At 35.8% G+C, this 19,930-nt stretch overlaps 2 protein-coding genes across 3 annotated transcripts; one reads left to right on the plus strand and one right to left on the minus strand.

Annotated features, from left to right (window-relative positions):
- Positions 1 to 611: 611 nt before the first annotated feature.
- Positions 612 to 6,779, plus strand: LOC137958633 (cell division protein FtsZ homolog 2-2, chloroplastic). 2 transcript variants are annotated; one of them, XM_068805710.1, is made up of 8 exons: positions 612 to 766; positions 1,713 to 2,491; positions 3,030 to 3,329; positions 3,431 to 3,521; positions 5,496 to 5,620; positions 6,013 to 6,105; positions 6,315 to 6,380; positions 6,475 to 6,779. In XM_068805710.1, the coding sequence occupies exons 2-8, from the start codon at positions 1,838 to 1,840 to the stop codon at positions 6,607 to 6,609; spliced, it is 1,464 nt and encodes a 487-aa protein (XP_068661811.1). In that variant the 5' UTR covers positions 612 to 766; positions 1,713 to 1,837; the 3' UTR covers positions 6,610 to 6,779. The 2 variants fall into 2 exon arrangements, with proteins under 2 accessions (XP_068661811.1, XP_068661812.1); XM_068805711.1 differs by lacking the exon at positions 612 to 766 and adding an exon at positions 871 to 968.
- Positions 6,780 to 7,010: 231 nt separating this feature from the next.
- Positions 7,011 to 18,902, minus strand: LOC137958634 (probable 3-deoxy-D-manno-octulosonic acid transferase, mitochondrial). The gene is made up of 12 exons (XM_068805712.1): positions 18,689 to 18,902; positions 17,898 to 17,991; positions 17,429 to 17,471; positions 16,289 to 16,411; positions 15,770 to 15,889; positions 15,617 to 15,695; positions 15,146 to 15,262; positions 12,660 to 12,757; positions 9,862 to 9,952; positions 8,522 to 8,641; positions 8,369 to 8,439; positions 7,011 to 7,462 (listed from the first exon to the last, which is right to left on the minus strand). The coding sequence occupies exons 1-12, from the start codon at positions 18,885 to 18,887 to the stop codon at positions 7,256 to 7,258; spliced, it is 1,362 nt and encodes a 453-aa protein (XP_068661813.1). The 5' UTR covers positions 18,888 to 18,902; the 3' UTR covers positions 7,011 to 7,255.
- Between the last annotated feature and the right edge of the window lie 1,028 nt (positions 18,903 to 19,930).

The following is a 19,930-nucleotide window of genomic DNA, read 5'->3' on the forward strand; positions in this document are numbered from 1 at the left end:
TAATAATAATAATAATAAAGGCATAATAATAATGTATTAATCGTGGCCTTAACTACCCATCGGATTGCTTAGCAAACTATCTTTATATGACTTGTGCGTCAAATATTGGGCCATAACTCGGCCCTAAACTGAGTGAGCTCAATTACAGCTTCCTTCTCACATCAGCTGAGTTGGTCCCATGTTGGACATGGACCTAACAGCCCAATTCATCAATGATCAGAAAGCATTTTTAGCCTTTTATGCCTTCTCAAAGCTAAACAAAAGCAAATGGATGGGCATCGCAATGAGAATTCACTTGCTACAAATCCCAAATAAATGAAAATCGTTAGAAACTGGGCTACAGATGGAGAAACTTACAGTTAACCGCTTAACTTTACTTTCTCATTTGTTCTTTAACTCTTCTCTTTAAGCCTTCCCCCTTCTTCTCACTGAAGTGAACGTTCATCTCTTGAGTCTAGGTGATATTTAGATAATTGAGTTTTGCGAAGGCGATTACTCGAATCTTCAGCTAAGCGAGTGATGAGGAGATATTCCTACGTGGCAACGGAGCCCCGTCGGCCAACAAAAGGGTCATTTTCTTGGTGTTCTTTCGCTAACAGTAGTCCCACTAAAGGCAGCAGCACCCAACAGAAAACAACAGAAGCTCACAGAAGTATCTGTAACCACGAAAGCCAACCCCTGTGCTTGATTTTGAGCTTTTCTATCCGAATGTGTGCCGCGTTGAAGAAATCTGTCGATGCTCTATGGCATTTTGAGTATCCTCCAGGTGTTTTTCTACTCTGCAATCTCCCTCTCTTTCTCGCTCTCGCTCCTCTTTTTTGTTCTGTTTCCGTTTTTTTCTTTAAGTAACCACGATGTTTTTCTCTACAGAAGTGCTTTTTAAGCACTGCCGGTGATTGAGGGAGTTTTTGGGTTCTGGGCTTTTTGTCGCATGTGAATTCTTGTTGTGGTCTGTTTCATAGTGACCGGTACGTTTTTAGGTGGATGAGATTTGTTTTAGTTCTCAAACTCAAGTGCATCGTTGTTTATAGTGATTCTTACGGTTTTTGGTTGAAAATTTGTATTTGTGATTATGGTTTTTACTCTGTGTTGCATTTGATGTTACATTTTGGCGGGGTTTTTTTTTGCTTTCTGCATCAGATGCATATGTGGGTTTTAACATTCATGGGTGTCTTTGTATTTCTTTCAGGCTTCTTCTCGTGTTAGTTTTGTTAGCTATCTTAACTGCTTCATGTGTAGGCTCGGAATCGCGCGCCTCAAGCGCGTTTTCCAGTTGTCCCTTGCGAGGAGCTAATCTTGCTCGTACAGTATTAGTTTAGAGAGGATAATTAAGGGGCTCTGCTTCTTGGCGTTTCTTCAGGCTGTCAATTCCCTAACTGGCTTAAATTTATGTGCTCCGTCTTGCATATAATATGAATTTTGTTGGATGTTTTTTAAGTCTTTTATGAATTTAAATTTCAAGTTTTGTCTTGCAATAGATTTTCTCCAGAATTTATTGCGATCCTTTTAAAGGGTTTTGTGGGATTACCGGGTAGAGTATCATGGCATTGTACATTTGGGTGAATAGGTTTTAGGTGCTTTTGCTATTGCTTTTGGTTCTGATACTGTGTTCTGTGCTTTTCTGTGTCTTAGTTGATTCCCTCCCCAACCTCCTCATTTATCTAAGTTTATCAGTGGTTTGACTTCTTTCTTTGGGTTGTTCTGGGCTGCAGCACTCTGTGAGAACTGAAAGAAGCTTGTGATGAATTTAAAGACATTTGGTTGTTTTGGTTTGTAGCCCAAGAGGACCTAATCTTTGATCTATATTTTTTGCAACTGCGATACTGGTTTCCCATTTATGATGGCAATACGTGTGCCTTGTTTCGTGGCTTCTGATAGTCAAAATTCAGTTGGAGTATTAACTGTTCTAGGAGGGAGGGGTGTCACAGAAAACCGCACAAGTAGAACTGGTTTCGTCAAAATGATTGAAGAAAGACATGGGCTTATGGGCTTGGTGTCAAAAGTTTCTTCAAATTTTCATCAAGTTAAATGTTCTGCAAAATCTCACCTGAGCCCATACAATGGCAATGACTCTTTCTTGAATCTTCACCCGGAAATTTCAATGCTCCGGCGAGAGGGAAATGAGACAGTCATTAAACCCAGAGAGGAGAATGCAAGAGGAAATATCACTGAGAGCTTAGGGGGCTCATCTGTTTCAAATAATAATAATGAAGCCAAGATTAAAGTTATTGGTGTGGGAGGTGGAGGATCCAATGCGGTCAATAGAATGATTGAAAGTTCCATGAAGGGTGTAGAATTTTGGATTGTTAATACGGATGTTCAAGCTATGAGGATGTCTCCTGTGTCTCCCGATAACCGTCTTCAGATTGGTCAAGAGCTAACAAGAGGACTTGGAGCTGGTGGAAACCCTGATATCGGTATGAATGCTGCCACAGAAAGCAAAGAGGCAATAGAGGAGGCTCTATATGGGTCTGACATGGTTTTTGTAACGGTAAGCTCATGAATGCTCACATCTGAAAATTATCTGTGACACAAAAAGCAGTTATGTCAATTTAAAAAAAAATTATATGTCGACCTTTAAATATATTTTGTTAAGACATCTTCTGTGGAGACTTATAAGTTTCTTTCCTAGGGTTCGACTCTATCATGATGTATGAAATTCTGATTTATACTTGGTTGTTCTAGGATTAGAAACTGTTGTTCTGGTGTTCATGTTATTTTCCTTCACTTTGGTTCTCTTTCTTACTTAAGGAATTTCACAAACTAAACATGTCAACCTTCACCACTATGTGGAGAAGAGATCTTTGTATGCAAAAGTATATGATGTGCTTCTTCCAATTTGGAAACAAGCATCTGTGAAAATATCACTTGTTAGTGTTTTTGGGGCCTGCCAGGTTATTTAGATAGTCTGATGATTCTGTCATGGACAGGGTGCTTCTTGTGAAAAGTCATCTCCAAGTTTTCTAATTCTAATTGAAGATGTGCATATCAGTTTCACCTGTTAACTTACACAGTAACTACCTCTGCAGGCTGGAATGGGTGGAGGAACTGGAACAGGGGGTGCCCCTATTATTGCAGGAATTGCAAAATCTATGGGTATCTTGACTGTAGGAATTGTCACAACCCCTTTCTCTTTTGAGGGTAGAAGGCGAGCAGTACAAGCACAGGAGGGAATTGCAGGTCTAAGAAACAATGTGGACACACTAATTGTTATACCAAATGACAAGCTATTGACTGCAGTTTCCCAGTCTACTCCTGTCACAGAAGCATTTAATTTAGCCGATGATATACTTCGGCAAGGTGTCCGTGGTATCTCTGATATAATCACGGTAAATGATTATCTTGTATACAAATTGCTAGGAGTTATTACTTGGTTTTGCTCTTTGTATTGTTAGTTTGATGGTTTAAGGGTGGATGATGTTGTTTTCAGGTCCCTGGCCTTGTTAATGTTGATTTTGCTGATGTCCGGGCCATTATGGCAAATGCAGGTTCCTCTCTAATGGGGATAGGAACCGCAACAGGTAATTTGAAAATTATATTCTTTGGGTCAGGTCTTAGATATATAAATGTTATAGATTCTTTCTTTAGCTCCAACTAGGAACTTTTTTTTTTCAACTTATTATTTTCACTGATGTGCCATGTTATGAACAATTTAGTCAAATTATATTATTTGGGTATTTAGATATATAATAGATTCTTTTTTTGGCTCCAACTAGCAACCTTTTTTTATGTATGTTTTCACTGATGTTTCAAGTTATGAACAACTTTATCAAGCTATCCCAGTATGCCTGGAGAACAAGGACCCTTATTTCAGTATAGTTGCAAAAGTGGAATCAGCAATGACAAAAAAGAAGGAAGGGGAGAAGAGAGAGAAAGGGACACACTGTTTTGTGTGGGGGAGATTGATTTGGAGGCCAAAATTCAATCCCTTGATTTTCTAAGTAAATTACATAGAATCAAAACAATGAGAATTCCTTTTCAGCCAAAGCTTTGGTGAAGATATCACCAACTGATTTTTAGACCGAGCATATTGTATTGAGATTTTCCCTCTCAACTTTCATGAAATACTAGATTATTTTCAATACTGTAACTTGATTATCATACCCAATTGACCATTGGTTTATCCATTGGGAACCAAAATTGAATCATCAATGATTTCACCAAACCACTGTTTTCTGCTTCAGCACTAGTCTTGGCCACAACTGACGATTTCTTACTCTTCTATGTTACATTCTATGAATATAAAAACCTGTGATAGATCTTCTATTAATTCTAGTTATTTCATAATATCAAGATAACCATAAGGGGTTATGCAGTAAACATAGATATTTTCAGATATTTCAAGATCCTGTTGCAAAATCTGAATGAATCTGTTTAGAATACTCCATAAACTAGCTCACCAGCTCAACTGTAAAATAAATGCTGGGGACATTTGCTTTGTATGGCATGAAACTTATTTTACTATACCAATGTCTTTATTTATGTCCTCTTGACTGGCCTAGTTTATGGTGACTGCTAGCATGGTATATTTTTTCAAAACATTATTCTGTATATTTTATGATTGAAAAATCGTTTTATATATTAAGGGTGCTATGTATAGAACAATAATAAACTTGCACAAAGATACACATAATAGTGCATTTACTAAGTTGATCCTGAAAGTACAGGGAAGAAATGCAAATTATAATATATATAATCTGTAATGTAGCGGGAAATAAAAATAATCTGCTATGTAATATAGGCTGAACTGTGTCATATGAAACCACTTGGTATTTCAGAGAATGATGGTAAGAATGTATGAAATTCTTTGCATTATTGGTCATTGGTAGATGTGGTGGAATCTTTTGAAGCCATGTTAAATTGCCAAATTTGCACTGTTTATCCCTAAAAGGTTGAGGTCATGACGATGACTAGTTAGCAATTAAAAGTTATTGAAGTTGAACTGAAGATTTTTAAGGTAAATCTAAAAGGTAGAATTGATATAGGATTTTGAGTTGAACTTTAAAAACTTTTTGAATTTGGCATTAAATTAGGATGGATGCAAGCTCCACTTTGAAACTGGAGGAAAGCTTGTGATCAGGTGTGACTGTGGATCCATTTTATGATAAGTTAGATGAGGGTGTGAGGTGCTGCTCATTCTTGAAAGACATCCTTTGGTATGAAGTTGGTGATGGATGTTCTTGTTAGAGCTCGAGGGGTGTCACATTCTTTATAATTTTTCAAGGTCTGGAAGGAAAGGAATGGAGATACGTCCAGGCACTGGCTTGACTCTGCTCCAGGTAGTTGTAATATTTCTCAGTGCCATAAAGGCAAGGGTCTGTGGGCACTTCCAATAATCCTTGATAAGGATTGTAAATTATCAACGTTTTCCTTTTTTCAGTTTATCTTTCTATGGGCTCTAAGAAGATATTATTAATGTTTCTAATGGGATAAAGCTACCTTTTGTGTCAAGTTATGAGGTTTACTTTTTTGACATGTGTAAGGATTCACTGTAGGCAAGACCAGGGCAAGGGATGCTGCGTTGAATGCAATCCAGTCACCATTACTAGATATTGGTATTGAACGAGCTACAGGGATTGTGTGGAATATAACTGGAGGAAGTGATTTAACTCTTTTCGAGGTAGTCCTACTTTCTATTAGTTTTTTTCATTTTATTTTTATTGTTCCTTGTGTGGATTGGGCCTTTGAGTCAATGCCAATGCGAGTCTGGGATTCACATCTCAGGATAAGGGGTTTTGATATTAAAAAAAAAGCCTCAAATACTGAAGGTTTTTCTTATTATGTTTCTCTCATTCAAAAAGAAAAAAGAAAAAAGTTCTCATTTTAAATTTTCACTTGTTATACTTGAGACCTGCTCAATGGAGACAGAACTATGAACAAATGATGGCACATTTGATGCTATTCCTTTTACAGCGGATGTAAAAATAACTTTTTACTGTTTTTATCCTTTAAAGGAATATGATGATTGCTAGACATCTGAATATTAAAGCTTCATTATAAAATGGATTGCAGGTAAATGCTGCAGCAGAAGTTATTTATGACCTTGTTGATCCCAGTGCCAATTTAATATTTGGAGCAGTCATTGATCAGTCACTCAGTGGCCAGGTATTCTATCTAGCACTTGCACAACTGTGCACCTCATGGGATAGCTTGTATTTGATTGCCTCATTTTTGTTTTAGCATTGTTTCACCTTCCCTGTTATGAAATTTTTATTTTAATTTTTGTCATTCTTTTTAATTTCTTAGGAGCAAGATTTATTAAGTGTAGAACAAGAGTACAAGAAATGAATTATTTACCCATCATTTGTGATCAGGTGAGTATAACTCTTATTGCTACTGGGTTCAAACGACAGGATGAAGCAGAAGGCAGGCCCCTGCAGGTACATTTTAAATTTTAACAACTGTGTACTAACTCTGTTTAATAGTGTCACTGCTGTCACTCCATGTATCTAATTCCTGTCTATGCAAATACAGGGATCGCAGCATTCACATGGAAATGCCAACACCAGAATCGGCAGACGGCCTTCATCATCTCTTCCTGATGGCAGTCCAGTTGAGATCCCTGAATTCCTTAAAAAGAGAGGGCGGTCCCGGTATCCAAGAGCTTGATCAGTTTTTATAATAATTGTTGATAGGGCTTGTTACAGCTTTCTCCTTTTGATTATGAATCCCTTCTCAGGGACTAGAATCACTAGGGAGGTTCTGCTTTCTTTAAGTAGTTAAAGTGTGCTGCTTACATCTCGTGTGGAAAGCATAATAAAGGTGATTCTTCTCGTGGCTTCTTTCGTTTTGTCTCATCCTATGGTAGTAGTACTCCACTTAATGGTGCCAATTTGATAAGCTGAAATGTTTCACCAGAAAATTTCTGTTCTGTCTGAAATCACTTTCTTGTTGTAATTGCTGGACAACGAATCACCTTTAAGAAGTTTCTAATTTTCATGTAGGAGCATTTGCATAGAGGCATTTAGGAAGATTTGCGTGTATTTTACTCTGTACAAAATGATCAGATTTCAATTGGGCTAAGAACATCAATAACTGAACAAGGATTTGGTGTATTCTAAAGCATATAAGCAACAATTAAAAATGCTTCATGGGGTTCTTGCAATAGATTTGAAGGAAGATATCGGTAGGATTGACTTGTTGATATTCAAAATCTTATTCCGACAGGGTTAAACGTATGAATGGCAACTCCAAAAACTGTTTGCCAACCTCATATTTGTTGCAGACGCAAACGCTTTGGAAAGTGAATTTCCAGTCATAATTTGTTTCTCGAATCAAATCCTTGCGAGTCCCTAAAAGCCTGTTTGAAGACATGTGCATTGATGAGTTTCCAGATATTTTCAACAACCCCACTTGACAGAGCTAAAAATGCTTCTCTTGCAGCAACTCGATGCATTTCTAGTGCTTCAGCATCGGCGATAAGCACTTTCAGTGCTTCTAAGAGCTTTTCCTTTCCAGGAACCTGTTAGCATCAGACATACTAATTACTTTGCTCCAGTATTTAAATAAAAACATCACTACAGAAACAAAATAATTTATGAACTAGAACCTTGGAAAATATTTACACACTTCAGATTAAACAAAAGAAAAAGATAATACATCTATCCTAATAAACAAGTTTCGACCAAAATCTTAGTAATTTTCCTCTTCATTCAGAAATTTCCACGTATGATTTGTTCTGGAGAAGATCTCAACCCAAATATTTTAGACAACTTCTATCAAAGTAAAAAAATGCCAAATACCTCTAATGTCTATATCAAAGTCCAGTCTTGTCACTGTGCTTTGCTTCAGATATTCTTTCCTAAAAATACAGTATATTCTTCATTCATGCTCCAATCCTTCACATCCTAACGACACTACTTTTACAAGATCAAACACGGAAATTGAAACTTCAACACTGAAGAATCATAGGAGCTGTTAAATTGCTATCAACAAAGTTGATTTTGGCAGAATCATCATCTTCCTTCTTGAAGTTGACAGTTTCAATAAAAAATCTCTTTAACTCCTATGACAGACAATCAGAACAGAGGTTGAAGATACCCATCAAGACTCACAAAAAACAGACAAGAACTATGCAATAGCAGATTGAATAAGAATCTGGCAAGACTATTCCGTTCTAAAGTTCAAATTAAAATGGAATATCAATACGTTGGTAACATACAGAAGGCTCAAACCAAAGACCTGATACAAAAATTCCAGATGGTTACCACTTAAAACAGGGCATCTTGGTTTCAGGGATGCGCTCCCTTAAATAGAACAAGCATTGTAACTATGCTCATCAAAGGGAGGCAATAAGGTAATAATAGAGATCCTTTTTTTAAACCAATAATGCAAATTGCATAAGTTAATTGGATGGCAACAGGATTACCTGCTGAACAGACATAGGATTCACACGCTGCATTCCCAGCACCATATGAGAAAAGTGCCCAACATGAGGCCCTACAAGTGAGTAAAATAGACAAATAAGATTATTACACTTCCCAAAGTGATAGGACAGTCAAAAATAATACAGACCACTTACCAGTCAAGACCGCACAACCAGAAGCTGCAGCCTCTGAAATGTTGTGACCAGCTAAACCAGGTATAAATGAACCCCCAATTACAGCAATTGGAGATAAGCTGTACAAGCTTCGAAGTTCACCTGCAATGCATACATAACTGTGGATGTGAATAACAGCTGGAATCTCTGAGAAGCTCGTCAAACAAGGCAATCAAGGGCAAAGATTTCCAATAGGACAAAACATCAAAATAAGAAATCTGCTTGAGTTAAAATCGGAAACTTTGTTGAAGAATATGTCCAAGATCAGCAGAATCCTCAACCTACATGTAGTTGACTCAATTTAGGCACGTGTCATTCCAACAGAGTTTTCCTTATGGCCTAATGAGATGCATAAGTAAATAATTGTAGACAGAAAGAAATGGAAAATTAGAGCAACTGATAAACTAGACTGAAGGGACTGATGTACAGAAAGAAAACAAAATACTTTTTGTGAAAACCTTTTTAAAGAAAATGAGGTAACCTATCTAAATGGAATCATCACCATGGAGCATTAAGAGGATATTTCTGAAACTAGAGAAACGGCAAAAACCAATTCAGCAATTTCCAGATGTGAGAATGTAGAGATAGACTTTTAGTTTAATGAAAGGACAAAACTGTCTCCTGCATAGTTTAGCAAATCCGGTCAGAACTTTGTTTCCTTTTTTAGCTTGTAAGTAATATAGGTATTTTCTAACTGCATTAGGGCTGTCCAATGGCTACACAAAAAAAAGAATACATCCCTGCAAATAAAAATTTGAAAAAATAGAAGAATCTTATGTTTTGGAAGTTTTGAAGTTGCTAGACTGAAGTCCATTGGAATGTAAGTGCTTATCTGTATGTACTATAACAGATTAAGATTATTTCAGTCTTAATAGAAGTCCCATCTCAGCTAATGGCATGTTTTTGCTAACCATGAACTTAAGAGATGGATCGATACTTTCAAACACATGCACAACGAACATTGGAAAGGGCTTGCTATTTTATCCATTCCTCGATAAATTTGAAATATTTTTTAAGTCTACATTCTTTCTTTAGATACATATTAGCCACAATTTTATCCTTCAAATAAAGTTGCATCACAACCAAAAGCTGCTCTTGAGGCCATGGAGATGGAAACATCATTGATAATCACCAACTTACTAAAAGAGAGAACTATAACAGAAATAGTGTAAATTCAATTTGTATATGAAATCCTGAAACTTCCTAGAATATGGCTTCCTAATACAGCTTCTGGATAGAATTTGCACTTGAAGAGATTTTTCACCCTGATATCTTATTACAGAAGAGCCTAAAAAGTACAACAAGTCCAAGAATATACCAACCTAATGTATCTACTATATAAAAGTTTGTACTTGGCAAAATCTTTTGACCATGAGACCTCATCACAACATTCAGCCCAGCGTTCCTAATTACCTGCAGAGACATACAAGATAAAAAATTGATTAGAAATGACATCCAAGAAAGCAGTCAACTATTTGACTAGTGAAATCTATTTAAATCTGTTAGTTTCATAAAGGTTGAAGCTAAAAATCCTTCCTGTTAATCATCATTCTCAAAAAAAAAAAAAAAAAAAAAAAAAACTTCCCATTAATCAGCAATTAGAAATTCCCTTCCTTCCAATAAATTACGATTATATATCATAACCCAAACTTGCACATATTCTGTTCAACCTTTTTTGCGATAGAATGATAGACAGAAAAAGAGAGTTGGCCAGGTTGTGCAGGACAGGGAAGATAGGGAAGGACAAAGACTTTCTTTCTAGTTAAATCTCTTTGAAACAATACTGGGGTTAAATGAAGCAAATAAGGGACCGTTCACACTAATATCAATTCAACATGGAGCACTATGACTAAAATCTTGAAGATCAAAATAACAGCTCTCCCTTCTTCCTACACCTTGGATTACCTTAACTCATTGGTTGTTATTATGATAGAAAATTGGAGTATCACAAAGAGATGAAAAGTGAGCGAGAAGGGAAGGGTGGTGGAGCTTAATTAATCTCAACTTGTCTCTTAAATATGCTTCACTAATGACAAATCAAGTGAGTTCCTCATTTGAATGGGAAAAAATTGATGTTTGACTTAAATATGAAATGCATAAAATAGGAAATTTTCTAGATAATTAGGATTTTAACGCTATTCATTGTACTAATGGTCCATCACGCATATACACCCCATTATTGAAAGGTTTAAAAGAATGTTTTGCACATAGACAGGAATATTTCTCTCTTTAACGAGCAGAGGTACCCTAATTAAGTCAACATTGTACTGGTTGCATAAATACTTCCTTCCTTTCATCCCACACAGCAAGGGTTGTCTCCAAGTTGGGAGTGTTAGGAAATTCCCATTGGTGGGGAGCACCTAGTGTAACCTTAGATGAGATATGGTTATTGTTTATGGAGATTGGCTTCTAACATGCACACCTTGTGGAGGATCCTAAGGCCTCATGCCCTTGATCAGCATTTGTGAACTAGATGTCCAAGTTAGCAGCCAATTTCACATGAGAGATGGAGCTCATGCCAATTTCTGGTCTGATTCTTGGATCGGCTGGCCCCCTATATATTGTTACCCCTGGGTCAACAGGTTAATCTATGATCAGCTCAAGACTGTACAAAACTCTAGATCTAACCAAGACCAAATATTGGGATGGCACCACAATTCTGGAAGAAACAATAAATGATAGTGAAACTGCTGAAATAGTTGATCTTCTGTTATCTTTAATAGGGTACTAAATCAGTGAAAGAGATTTAGACATCCAAATTCAGGGCCAGAATCAGCTGGCCTGTTTTATTGTAAGAGAAAATCTTGGATAGCTCCCTTGGTGCTCATTCTCCTCATTTTTGGGCTCTCCAGGATGTTACCAGGGTTCTTATTCATTTCATAAAAAGAGCAGCCTATAACATTGTTACACATGATGAGTCAGGAAAAAATGCTTTTAATTCCGCAATGCAAATTTTGTGGTGAAATTGAAGAATAGAAAGACACCCACCAAGGCCCATTTAGCTTTTCAACGTGGAGACCTATTTTATGAAATTCAGTATCAAGATATGTCTCCCTGCTTCCTACTATAGTTTCATTAGCCAATACCTCTCATGCTTTCCCCAGAAGCTGGCACAACTCTGTCAAAACTAGCATGACTACCATCCATGGGGCATACAGTGAATGAGTACAGGAAGAGTACTTTCTATACCTCTTCAAGCTCTATAAGGTGGGTCAATGAAATCACTTTTCACTCTATCCTTCTTTAGGCAAACTCTCATAAAAAACTTTCTCCTCTCCCAAAGATCATGATACCTTACCTCACTTCCTGAATCCATCCCCTTGCTAGTTGGTTGAAATTGAAATACTGGGAATCCTGATCCTACTGGAGTGGTGGCAAAACTAGGGCCCGTAAAGGCTCTCGATACTTCCTTCTTTCAGATGGAGCACATTTACGATGAAATAGTTGATATATCCTCTCCTCTAATAATGTTCTTCATTCTGCCAATATTTTCAGATTCATTAGGAAAAGTGGGTGTTTTCACAGCAGCATTGCACTGTTTGCCACTCCTTCCCCTTTGTACTTTGATGTTTGAGGTTTCGTTTCCCTCTTGCATTCTTTATTCCATAATTTCAGAATAAAAGTAGATGTACAAAATATCAACTCATGTGAAATCTTAGATATTATTAAGTTAAAACTATTTTAAAAAACATAGTCAGGCCGATGAACTTACCGGTTCTAAAAATTCAGATGAGGTAGATATGATCATGATGATGGTTAAGGCAAATGTTAGAAAAACAATGTTGACTCAACCCTGAAGGGAGTGCACTTCCTAGTTTTGTTAGGGTTTGTGGCAGTTACAAAAGGGGGTAAAGCGCATGATGTTTTATCATGCTAATTGTAAGTGGACAAGTAAGGAGCATATACCACAACTAGTTTATTGGAAATGGTGGGGGTAAAGCGCATGATGTTTTATGTCATCTCATACCTTTTCTTGTATTACAACTTGAAGCGAACAAAGAAACAGAAGAGAAACTAAGCTTGAATGTTGCATCACATAAATAAGGAAAAGTTTACAGCCAAAAAATTCCAAGTATTAACCATTATCAAAAAACATGGAACAGAAGTAGTGGATGCATACAAGAGCCATGTGTTGTCCATCTTGAGGGTGCCGAGGCACAATGATGCTGACCATGTCTGGGTACATTTGTAACAGTGCCTTGTGGACCCATATCATAACTGTACTTCAAATGAAATTAGAATTAGTAATACTAGAATAAAAAGAGTATGAAAATGGCTTGTGTGCGTGAGAAAGAGATAAAAAGGGTCAGAGAGAGATGAGAAACCAAATGATCACTTTAAATTGTCTGAGAATTGCTGAACAACTTCCAGAGGAACCATAAGAGGATAACCTTTGAGATACCACATAGATTACATTCACCATTCAAATTGTTGTGCACGCACATAATAAAAATAATTTCTGTTGAAGAGTAAATATGGAAGAGTCTTACATGAATCTCATAGACAAAGCCAGATTTAATATGGTAAAGTCTTACAACAGTCTCACAGGAGGAGGTCTCACAAGAGAGTCTCAATTAAATGTGTTTTAGTTATGTTAGTCTTCTATTTATGTTCAGTAATTCAATTGTTCTAGGACTGATCTTTTAATGTTTAACTTTGGGTATAACTGGGATAAGGATAGTTATTGTAATTGGATTCTACATGTTTCATCTATAATAAATAAAAGGCTCATTGTACTCAAATTACAACAAGTTAGAGAAGTTTCCAAAAATTCAACATGGTATCAGAGTGGGTTCTATGAGTTGACTCGATCAACTCACAGAGATAATGTGATCATTTTTTGACATATCATCACTAATAGTTTAGGTTCATATTCTATCTTTTTTCCTTCTTTCTTGTCCCAGTATGCATTGTTTTCTTGGTGTTCGCACCTACATACTAAACTTTTCATATCACAAATTAGATATTGACATAAAGATCTTCGAGTCTACTTTCCAACGCAAAACAAAGTTTGGCAATCAGAGTTTTCTACAAAGAGAAATTGATATTTGAAGTAACAAAGGTCAGACTACAAGCAAGGTTTGAATGGCAGCAAAAAGCTTCAAATTTTGAGGTATTTTATGCTATCAATAACGAGACTTTATATGGAGAATTATATGTTAAAAGATAGATCTGTAAGTCTATTTTCTTAACTATTAAAGCAATTCTCAATATGAGTTTTCTAGAGGGAGATATCAATATCGGAATAGTCAAATGGTCATACTGGCCAAAAAAGAAAGAACACTCAGTTCGTCCAAATTACAAAGTCCGAAATCTATCCAAAAAAATATCTCAAAAGAAGCATACTTTATAAAGAAATATTATACTTGAATGAAAGGTATCTAAGTCTAGTTTTCAAAAAAAAAAAAAAAAAAAAAATACTTTGTAACTATGAGTGTTGCGTAGTCGCCTCTTTTCAATTAAAGTTGATTTTTCTAGTATTTCTTCAGATTATCTTCTTGTGTTTTCATCACTTCAAAGCAATGCATATACCCACTACCTAAAGAGTATAAGAGTGTGCCTAACATCCAACTTGAGTTAAATCTTTTATTCTTCACCCAAGAGGTGATTTGTATTTGAGTTACCCTTAAAAAGTGAGTAATTTCTTTGTTGTGCCCCAAAACTGAGACTTTTTTTTTCTTTTAAAATTGAGTGGAGTGTGTTTCAGACTATGACAATTTTTTACTGGTGTGAAGCTTTGTAGTATGGCTAGCAGTGATTTTTTTCTCCCACATTGTGTTTTGTTTAAGTTGGGTCTCTATGTCCTTTTTATCCCCAACTTAAGGGGGAGAAGTAGAAGAAGAAGTACAAGAAAAAAGTATTTTGTTCGACATGTTGTGGAAATTTTTATGTGACCAAAATATTCAAGAAAGGGGGAGAAAAATGATAAAGATTTAACATCTATGAAAAAGTTTTAGCCAATGAAGATTGAAAACCACAAATCCTTTTCATTGTAAGCTGAAATTATAAACTCCAACTTGAGGGGGAGTGTTGAAGAGAAGATATGAAAGAGTCTTACAAGAGTCTCATAGTAAGAAGTATCACAAAGCTAGAATTAATATGGAGTCTTACAGGAGTCTCACAAGAGGAGATCTCACAGAAGAGTCTCAATTAAAGGTGTTTTAGTTATGTTAGTCTTCTACAATGTTCAATTGTTCAATTGTTCAATTATTCTAGGACCTATATTTTAGTGTTTAACTTTGAGTGTAATTGAGATAATGGTAGTTTAATTGTAATTGGATTCCAATTGTTTCCTCTATTATAAATAGAGATTCATTGTACTCAAATTAAAACAAGTTAGTGAAGTATTTCTCTTTTCCAGAAATTTGACAATTCCATCTTAGGGGTATTTTATTCTTTTGATTCGTATATTACTTTAAAAAGGTATTTCTGTCCTTTCTCTTATAATATGTAAGAGTTCATAATGAAAGAAAGAAGGGGAGCAAAGTAATGACTTATTGACTTCAGGAAATATCGTCCAGCACTGATTTATCTATTAAGGACTGTCTAAAAAATGAGTACAATGAAATTTTAGTGAAAGGATGTGCATGGGCAAGTAGAAAGGACCTTGTTCTTCACCCATATGCAAAGAAGAAGCCATCCAGATTTGCCTATGTGAAAGCAGAAGCTGCAGATCTCTGACTTTCTTAACCTCCATCTCAGATACATCAACTTCACCTATGGCTGGAACCACAGCAAAGAAAACACCCGTAGGAACTGAAGGTTAATAAAAGGAACAGATGAACATACCTTTAGTTTCACAACCATACATATACAGATTAAGCAGTGATTTTTCAGCCCAAACAGCTGCTCACTAATTGATTCTAAAAAGTCAAATTTAATCAAAATCCCTCAACAGTCATTAGATGGCTACTATCATACAATTTGACAATCTTTCAATAACCGGCACATGAAGGGACCGTTGCCTATGCATGTCTGGTAGGTATTATAAGCTACTGGATGAGCTGTCATCTTTCAAAGTCATTTACATTATATCTAGCAAAGTCAAAGTATTACAAATTCTGAATACTGTCTTACCATATTTCAAGTCTCCAGCAAAATGAACAACAGATGGTGATGCTTGTAGCAGCTGGAAGTGAATACCTTGTAAAGTACTCTGCCACAAAATAAAAGATAAGGACAATAGTAAACAAGATGCAACACAAGTTTGTATGCCTTCTGGATCCGTACCAAGGGAGCAATCAAAGAAATTTTTGAGAGCATCAATGAAATCAAGGGTAGGCCTACTGGTCCTGACCAAAGTTTGAAGGATTTGGTCGAAACACGTGCATTCAGCAAAGCCACTGCAATCTAAAAAAGAAAACCAAAAGTGTAAAATATGCTTCAGTGGGCAGAAGAAGTTGAAAATGATACAAGAAGAAGAAAATTGAATATAAGTGAACAACATGTGATTGAATAACTATTTAATTTAACAAAAAAGAATCGACAATGACTAAATTCTTCTATAATGGAAGAATATATCATTACCAACTATATACCTAAGCTTGTCAGAGATTAAATTTCCAATCCTTATTCCCCAAGCAGAGGTAATATTCAATACTACCACATCAAATAATCGAAACTAATTTTTATTTGTTTTTACTCATAAATAGATTTTGGTTACAATTGTTGCCAACTGCACTATTGTCCACATCAATTCATGACTATCATCATACAACTAAAGAAGTATCAACAGAAATGAGCCCTTACACCCTTTTTGGAAGCGGATAAAACAAGGTTCGGCCAAAGTTCACTTTCCATCAGAAAAACTGCGATTGGGTTCCAGTAAACAAGGAAAGCATCAACTGATGCAGGAACATCAATAGGGGCAAACTGCAAAATATAGACAATATTAGGTAGTAAAATTTTTTGAACAAAAAAAAGTAAGTCATAGCCATCAAACATCGCAAAACATATATATAAAGAAGAACAAAAAGTGGATTTCCACAATAGCAAAATAGATGCTTTATAGATCTGCATAACTTTGGCAAAATTTCCTGTCTAAGAAAAATATAGACAATATTAGTTGACTAAAAATTTTCAAAAAAAATAAAAATATAAATCCAGAAAAAAAAGAGGTATGTCCATTAAATTTTGCGGAACATGCAGCTAAAAAAAGGTAAGTTTATATCACATGTGCATGGATTCCTCATCCTAGTTTCAGTTTCAGCTGATTTCATTTTTTGTTCTCTTTGTAAATTTTGATTCTGGTGCTGTTCATTATGCATTTGTGAACTTAGTAGCTGGCCTTTGCAATGCTTTGCCCTTGATGTAATTTGTTCGTGTACTTTTCTCTTCCCTTAATGAATTTCTCATTATACTTAAAAAACAAAAAAAAACAACAGGATCCAAAAGGAAGAAACAACAATGAGAGCACATTCTCATGCTTATTGCTGCAATTGTCTAGATATAAGGCCCACAGTACCCTCTCCAGAAATAGATTGAATTCTTTTTTGAAAAATCTTATTGACTAATCATGAGATGAGGTTAAACAGATGTTTATTACTGAAATATAGAGTAGAAATAGAAAGCATTTAGGCTGCAAGGTTATGTCCACCTCTCTTCAGTTTTACAACAGTAAAATCACTTTTCAAGAAAAGATAATTTGTAGGGAAGAAAGAATACTGAGACATCCAAACAAATTTTTAACTGAAATTTAAAATGATGATTCAAATTTTACAAACAGATAAATGAAGTGTGTGCATTTCTTCACTATCTTTACATGAAAGTTCAAACAATCAAATACATTAAAAAATTGAAAAAAAAAAATAACATTTACAAAGCACAAAAAAGCAAACAATATTGCAGAACATTATTTCACAGGCCCTATTTCTAATGTATCAAAGATACCTGGTATATGACACCATTTGGAAGCTTGTCCTTGATCACCTCACTGAAAAAATCATGAAATAAAATTGCAATGGTGTCAAGACTACAAGAAGTTCTTTAGCAATGATTCAAGTCCCAGCAGGCAGTGCAAATGCCTTTTACTCTTGAAGGGAGAGGGATGGATGTCGAGAAAAAGTGGCAATGTTCAATAACATTGTGATGTTCCATCAATCAGTTTTCACTTCAATGATAAGTTGTTAGGTTCTATGACATTGGAACCACTTCATTACTTGGAGTAAAACATGTGTGGCATGCATCCTTTACCATTCACGTCATTGCAGTACATCCTCAAAAATACTAGTTACTTATTAAGGAAGAGTTTTAAATATGCTAAATCTCTGAAATGGATGCAACAATCATGCATGGGAAAACTTGATAGGACTTATTAATTTATTGTAGCAAAAATGAAGGAAGGAAAACCTTGCCTTACAATGCTGAAACTGTTGTAGTAGTCATCAATATAGTAACATTTGGTTGTTTCTGGACACAATGCTTGATAATAGGAATTGCAGCCATCCCTTCACCTGGCAAAAGTATAGTAGAGTGACAGAGTGAAAAAAAATATGAACTCTAACGACTTCTAAAATTCCAAAAATTTAACTCAATAACTCTTCATCAACCTATTTTCTCCAAGATTGCTAAAAAGGAAAAACCTACATGTCATAATCTCATAATGAAAACTGCTGTTGTCATGTTTCTATGCTGAGGAATGGCAAGAGAGATTGTGATTGTAATGCAAGGCATTAAATGCATGTAAATTTCCCACATCCTTTGACCAAGCAAGGGCGTAAAAGGCCAACGAAAATCGGGGAAAAAAACACATACACAAGAGTTGGAAAATCATGAAAACAGGAAAAAAAGGCCAATGTGGAAATGCCGTTCCTGATTGCAGTTCCTATCTGAAGTATGTATGATGTAAAATACTATGCTCTCGCAGATATCATCAGCTCCATGCACAGAGTTAGGTTGCTGAAGAACCCTTTCCATCAACCACTACCCAAGAGTTTTGAGCAGTATCTTGTAGGTAGCCTTTACTTGAAAAGGCATGACATTCCAGAGACATCAGTAACACATGTTTGGATTTAGTCAGATGCTATTTTCTCTAATGCTGCAAAGTTGCAAACCTCTCGACCAGTAGTAACTTACTAGACGACTTCAGTAATCCACCAATCTTTCTTGGCCGATCAAAGGCGAAGAAGAAAAAAAAGAGGAGGTGAATACCCAAAGAGACGGCGTGAAACCAAACAAGTGGTCCTGGGGGTCGAGGACAGGAAGGATGGCCGAAGCGCTCTCGCCACCGGACTGGATGCTCGAGACCGCGGAAGCGCCGCCATTGGAGGTGGAGAAAGAGAAAGGGAGAGAGGCCGGAGGTCAGTGCACTGTAGATGGCGAATACCACTTGCCCTTTCCCGCCCGTCATTTTCCGATTGTTGCAGACAAGATAATCTGTACCTTTGCCCCGTTAGCCCCCTCCTACAATAACGGAGCTCAAACGAGCTCAAACGAGTAAATTATTGCAAAAGAGAAAACAGACAACAATTTGCGCCGCCGTCGGAGCAACCTATTTTAAAGGTTAAAGATAGCCATTTTTTCGAGTTAAGCTCGAAAAAAATTTGGTTAAAGCTCAAACTTTAAGTAATGTTCATTAAGTCAAATTCACCGACTCGTTATCATATATTTTTTTAATAAAAAATACCATTTATTCTAATTATTTTTATTAATTCTCTTTTTAATTAGTTGATAATTATTCTTATTTACCTCAAACTTCAAAGACGATTGATGTTAAGCTCTTTTGTGTCTTTCAACATATAATGTTATTGTTTACCGATGAAATTAATACTATTGATATAGGTATTTATTAATTTTTTTTAGGTTAAACTAGTTATTGTGCATTAGTATACTCCGTTGCAAAAGTTTTGGACTCCTCAGTGATAGTTAATTTCATCAGAATATTTTTTTATTTAATTTTGTAAATTTAAATATAGAGTGGAACTCAAACCCGACTAAAGCTCAAGCTCAAACACAGTTAAAATTTTTAGGTTTGAACTCGATTCCAATTTTAAGTTTGAGTTTGAACTTTGACAAAATATTAAAATTAAACAAAACTCGAATATATGCAAGTTCGAATTTGGCCCGACTTGATACCACCCTACTTGAGAGGTTTGTTCTAGATTTAGCCGCTAAGGCACCATTGGTCAACAAATCATCATTATCAATAGTCGATTATAATTTTGAATTTTTATTTTTGAACGATACAAATAATTATTTATATATAGAACATTAATAAATATTTACCACAATGCTACATTCAACACCCAACGTGGGAAGTCAATGTGACACCTTGGACATAGGGTGCAAACATATTGTAAGCTAGTTATTTAATAAAGGTGATTACATAGTGACATCAGTTTTAAAGTGCTGCAGTAGATGAGAATGAAGGTGGCATTGTATTGCCACTTGTTA

This window comes from Aristolochia californica, unplaced genomic scaffold (assembly GCF_029961685.1).
Source record: "Aristolochia californica isolate CCGP_79_NKW_82.1479 unplaced genomic scaffold, dmAriCali1.0.hap1 SCAF_3, whole genome shotgun sequence".
Classification (NCBI taxonomy): domain Eukaryota; kingdom Viridiplantae; phylum Streptophyta; class Magnoliopsida; order Piperales; family Aristolochiaceae; genus Aristolochia; species Aristolochia californica.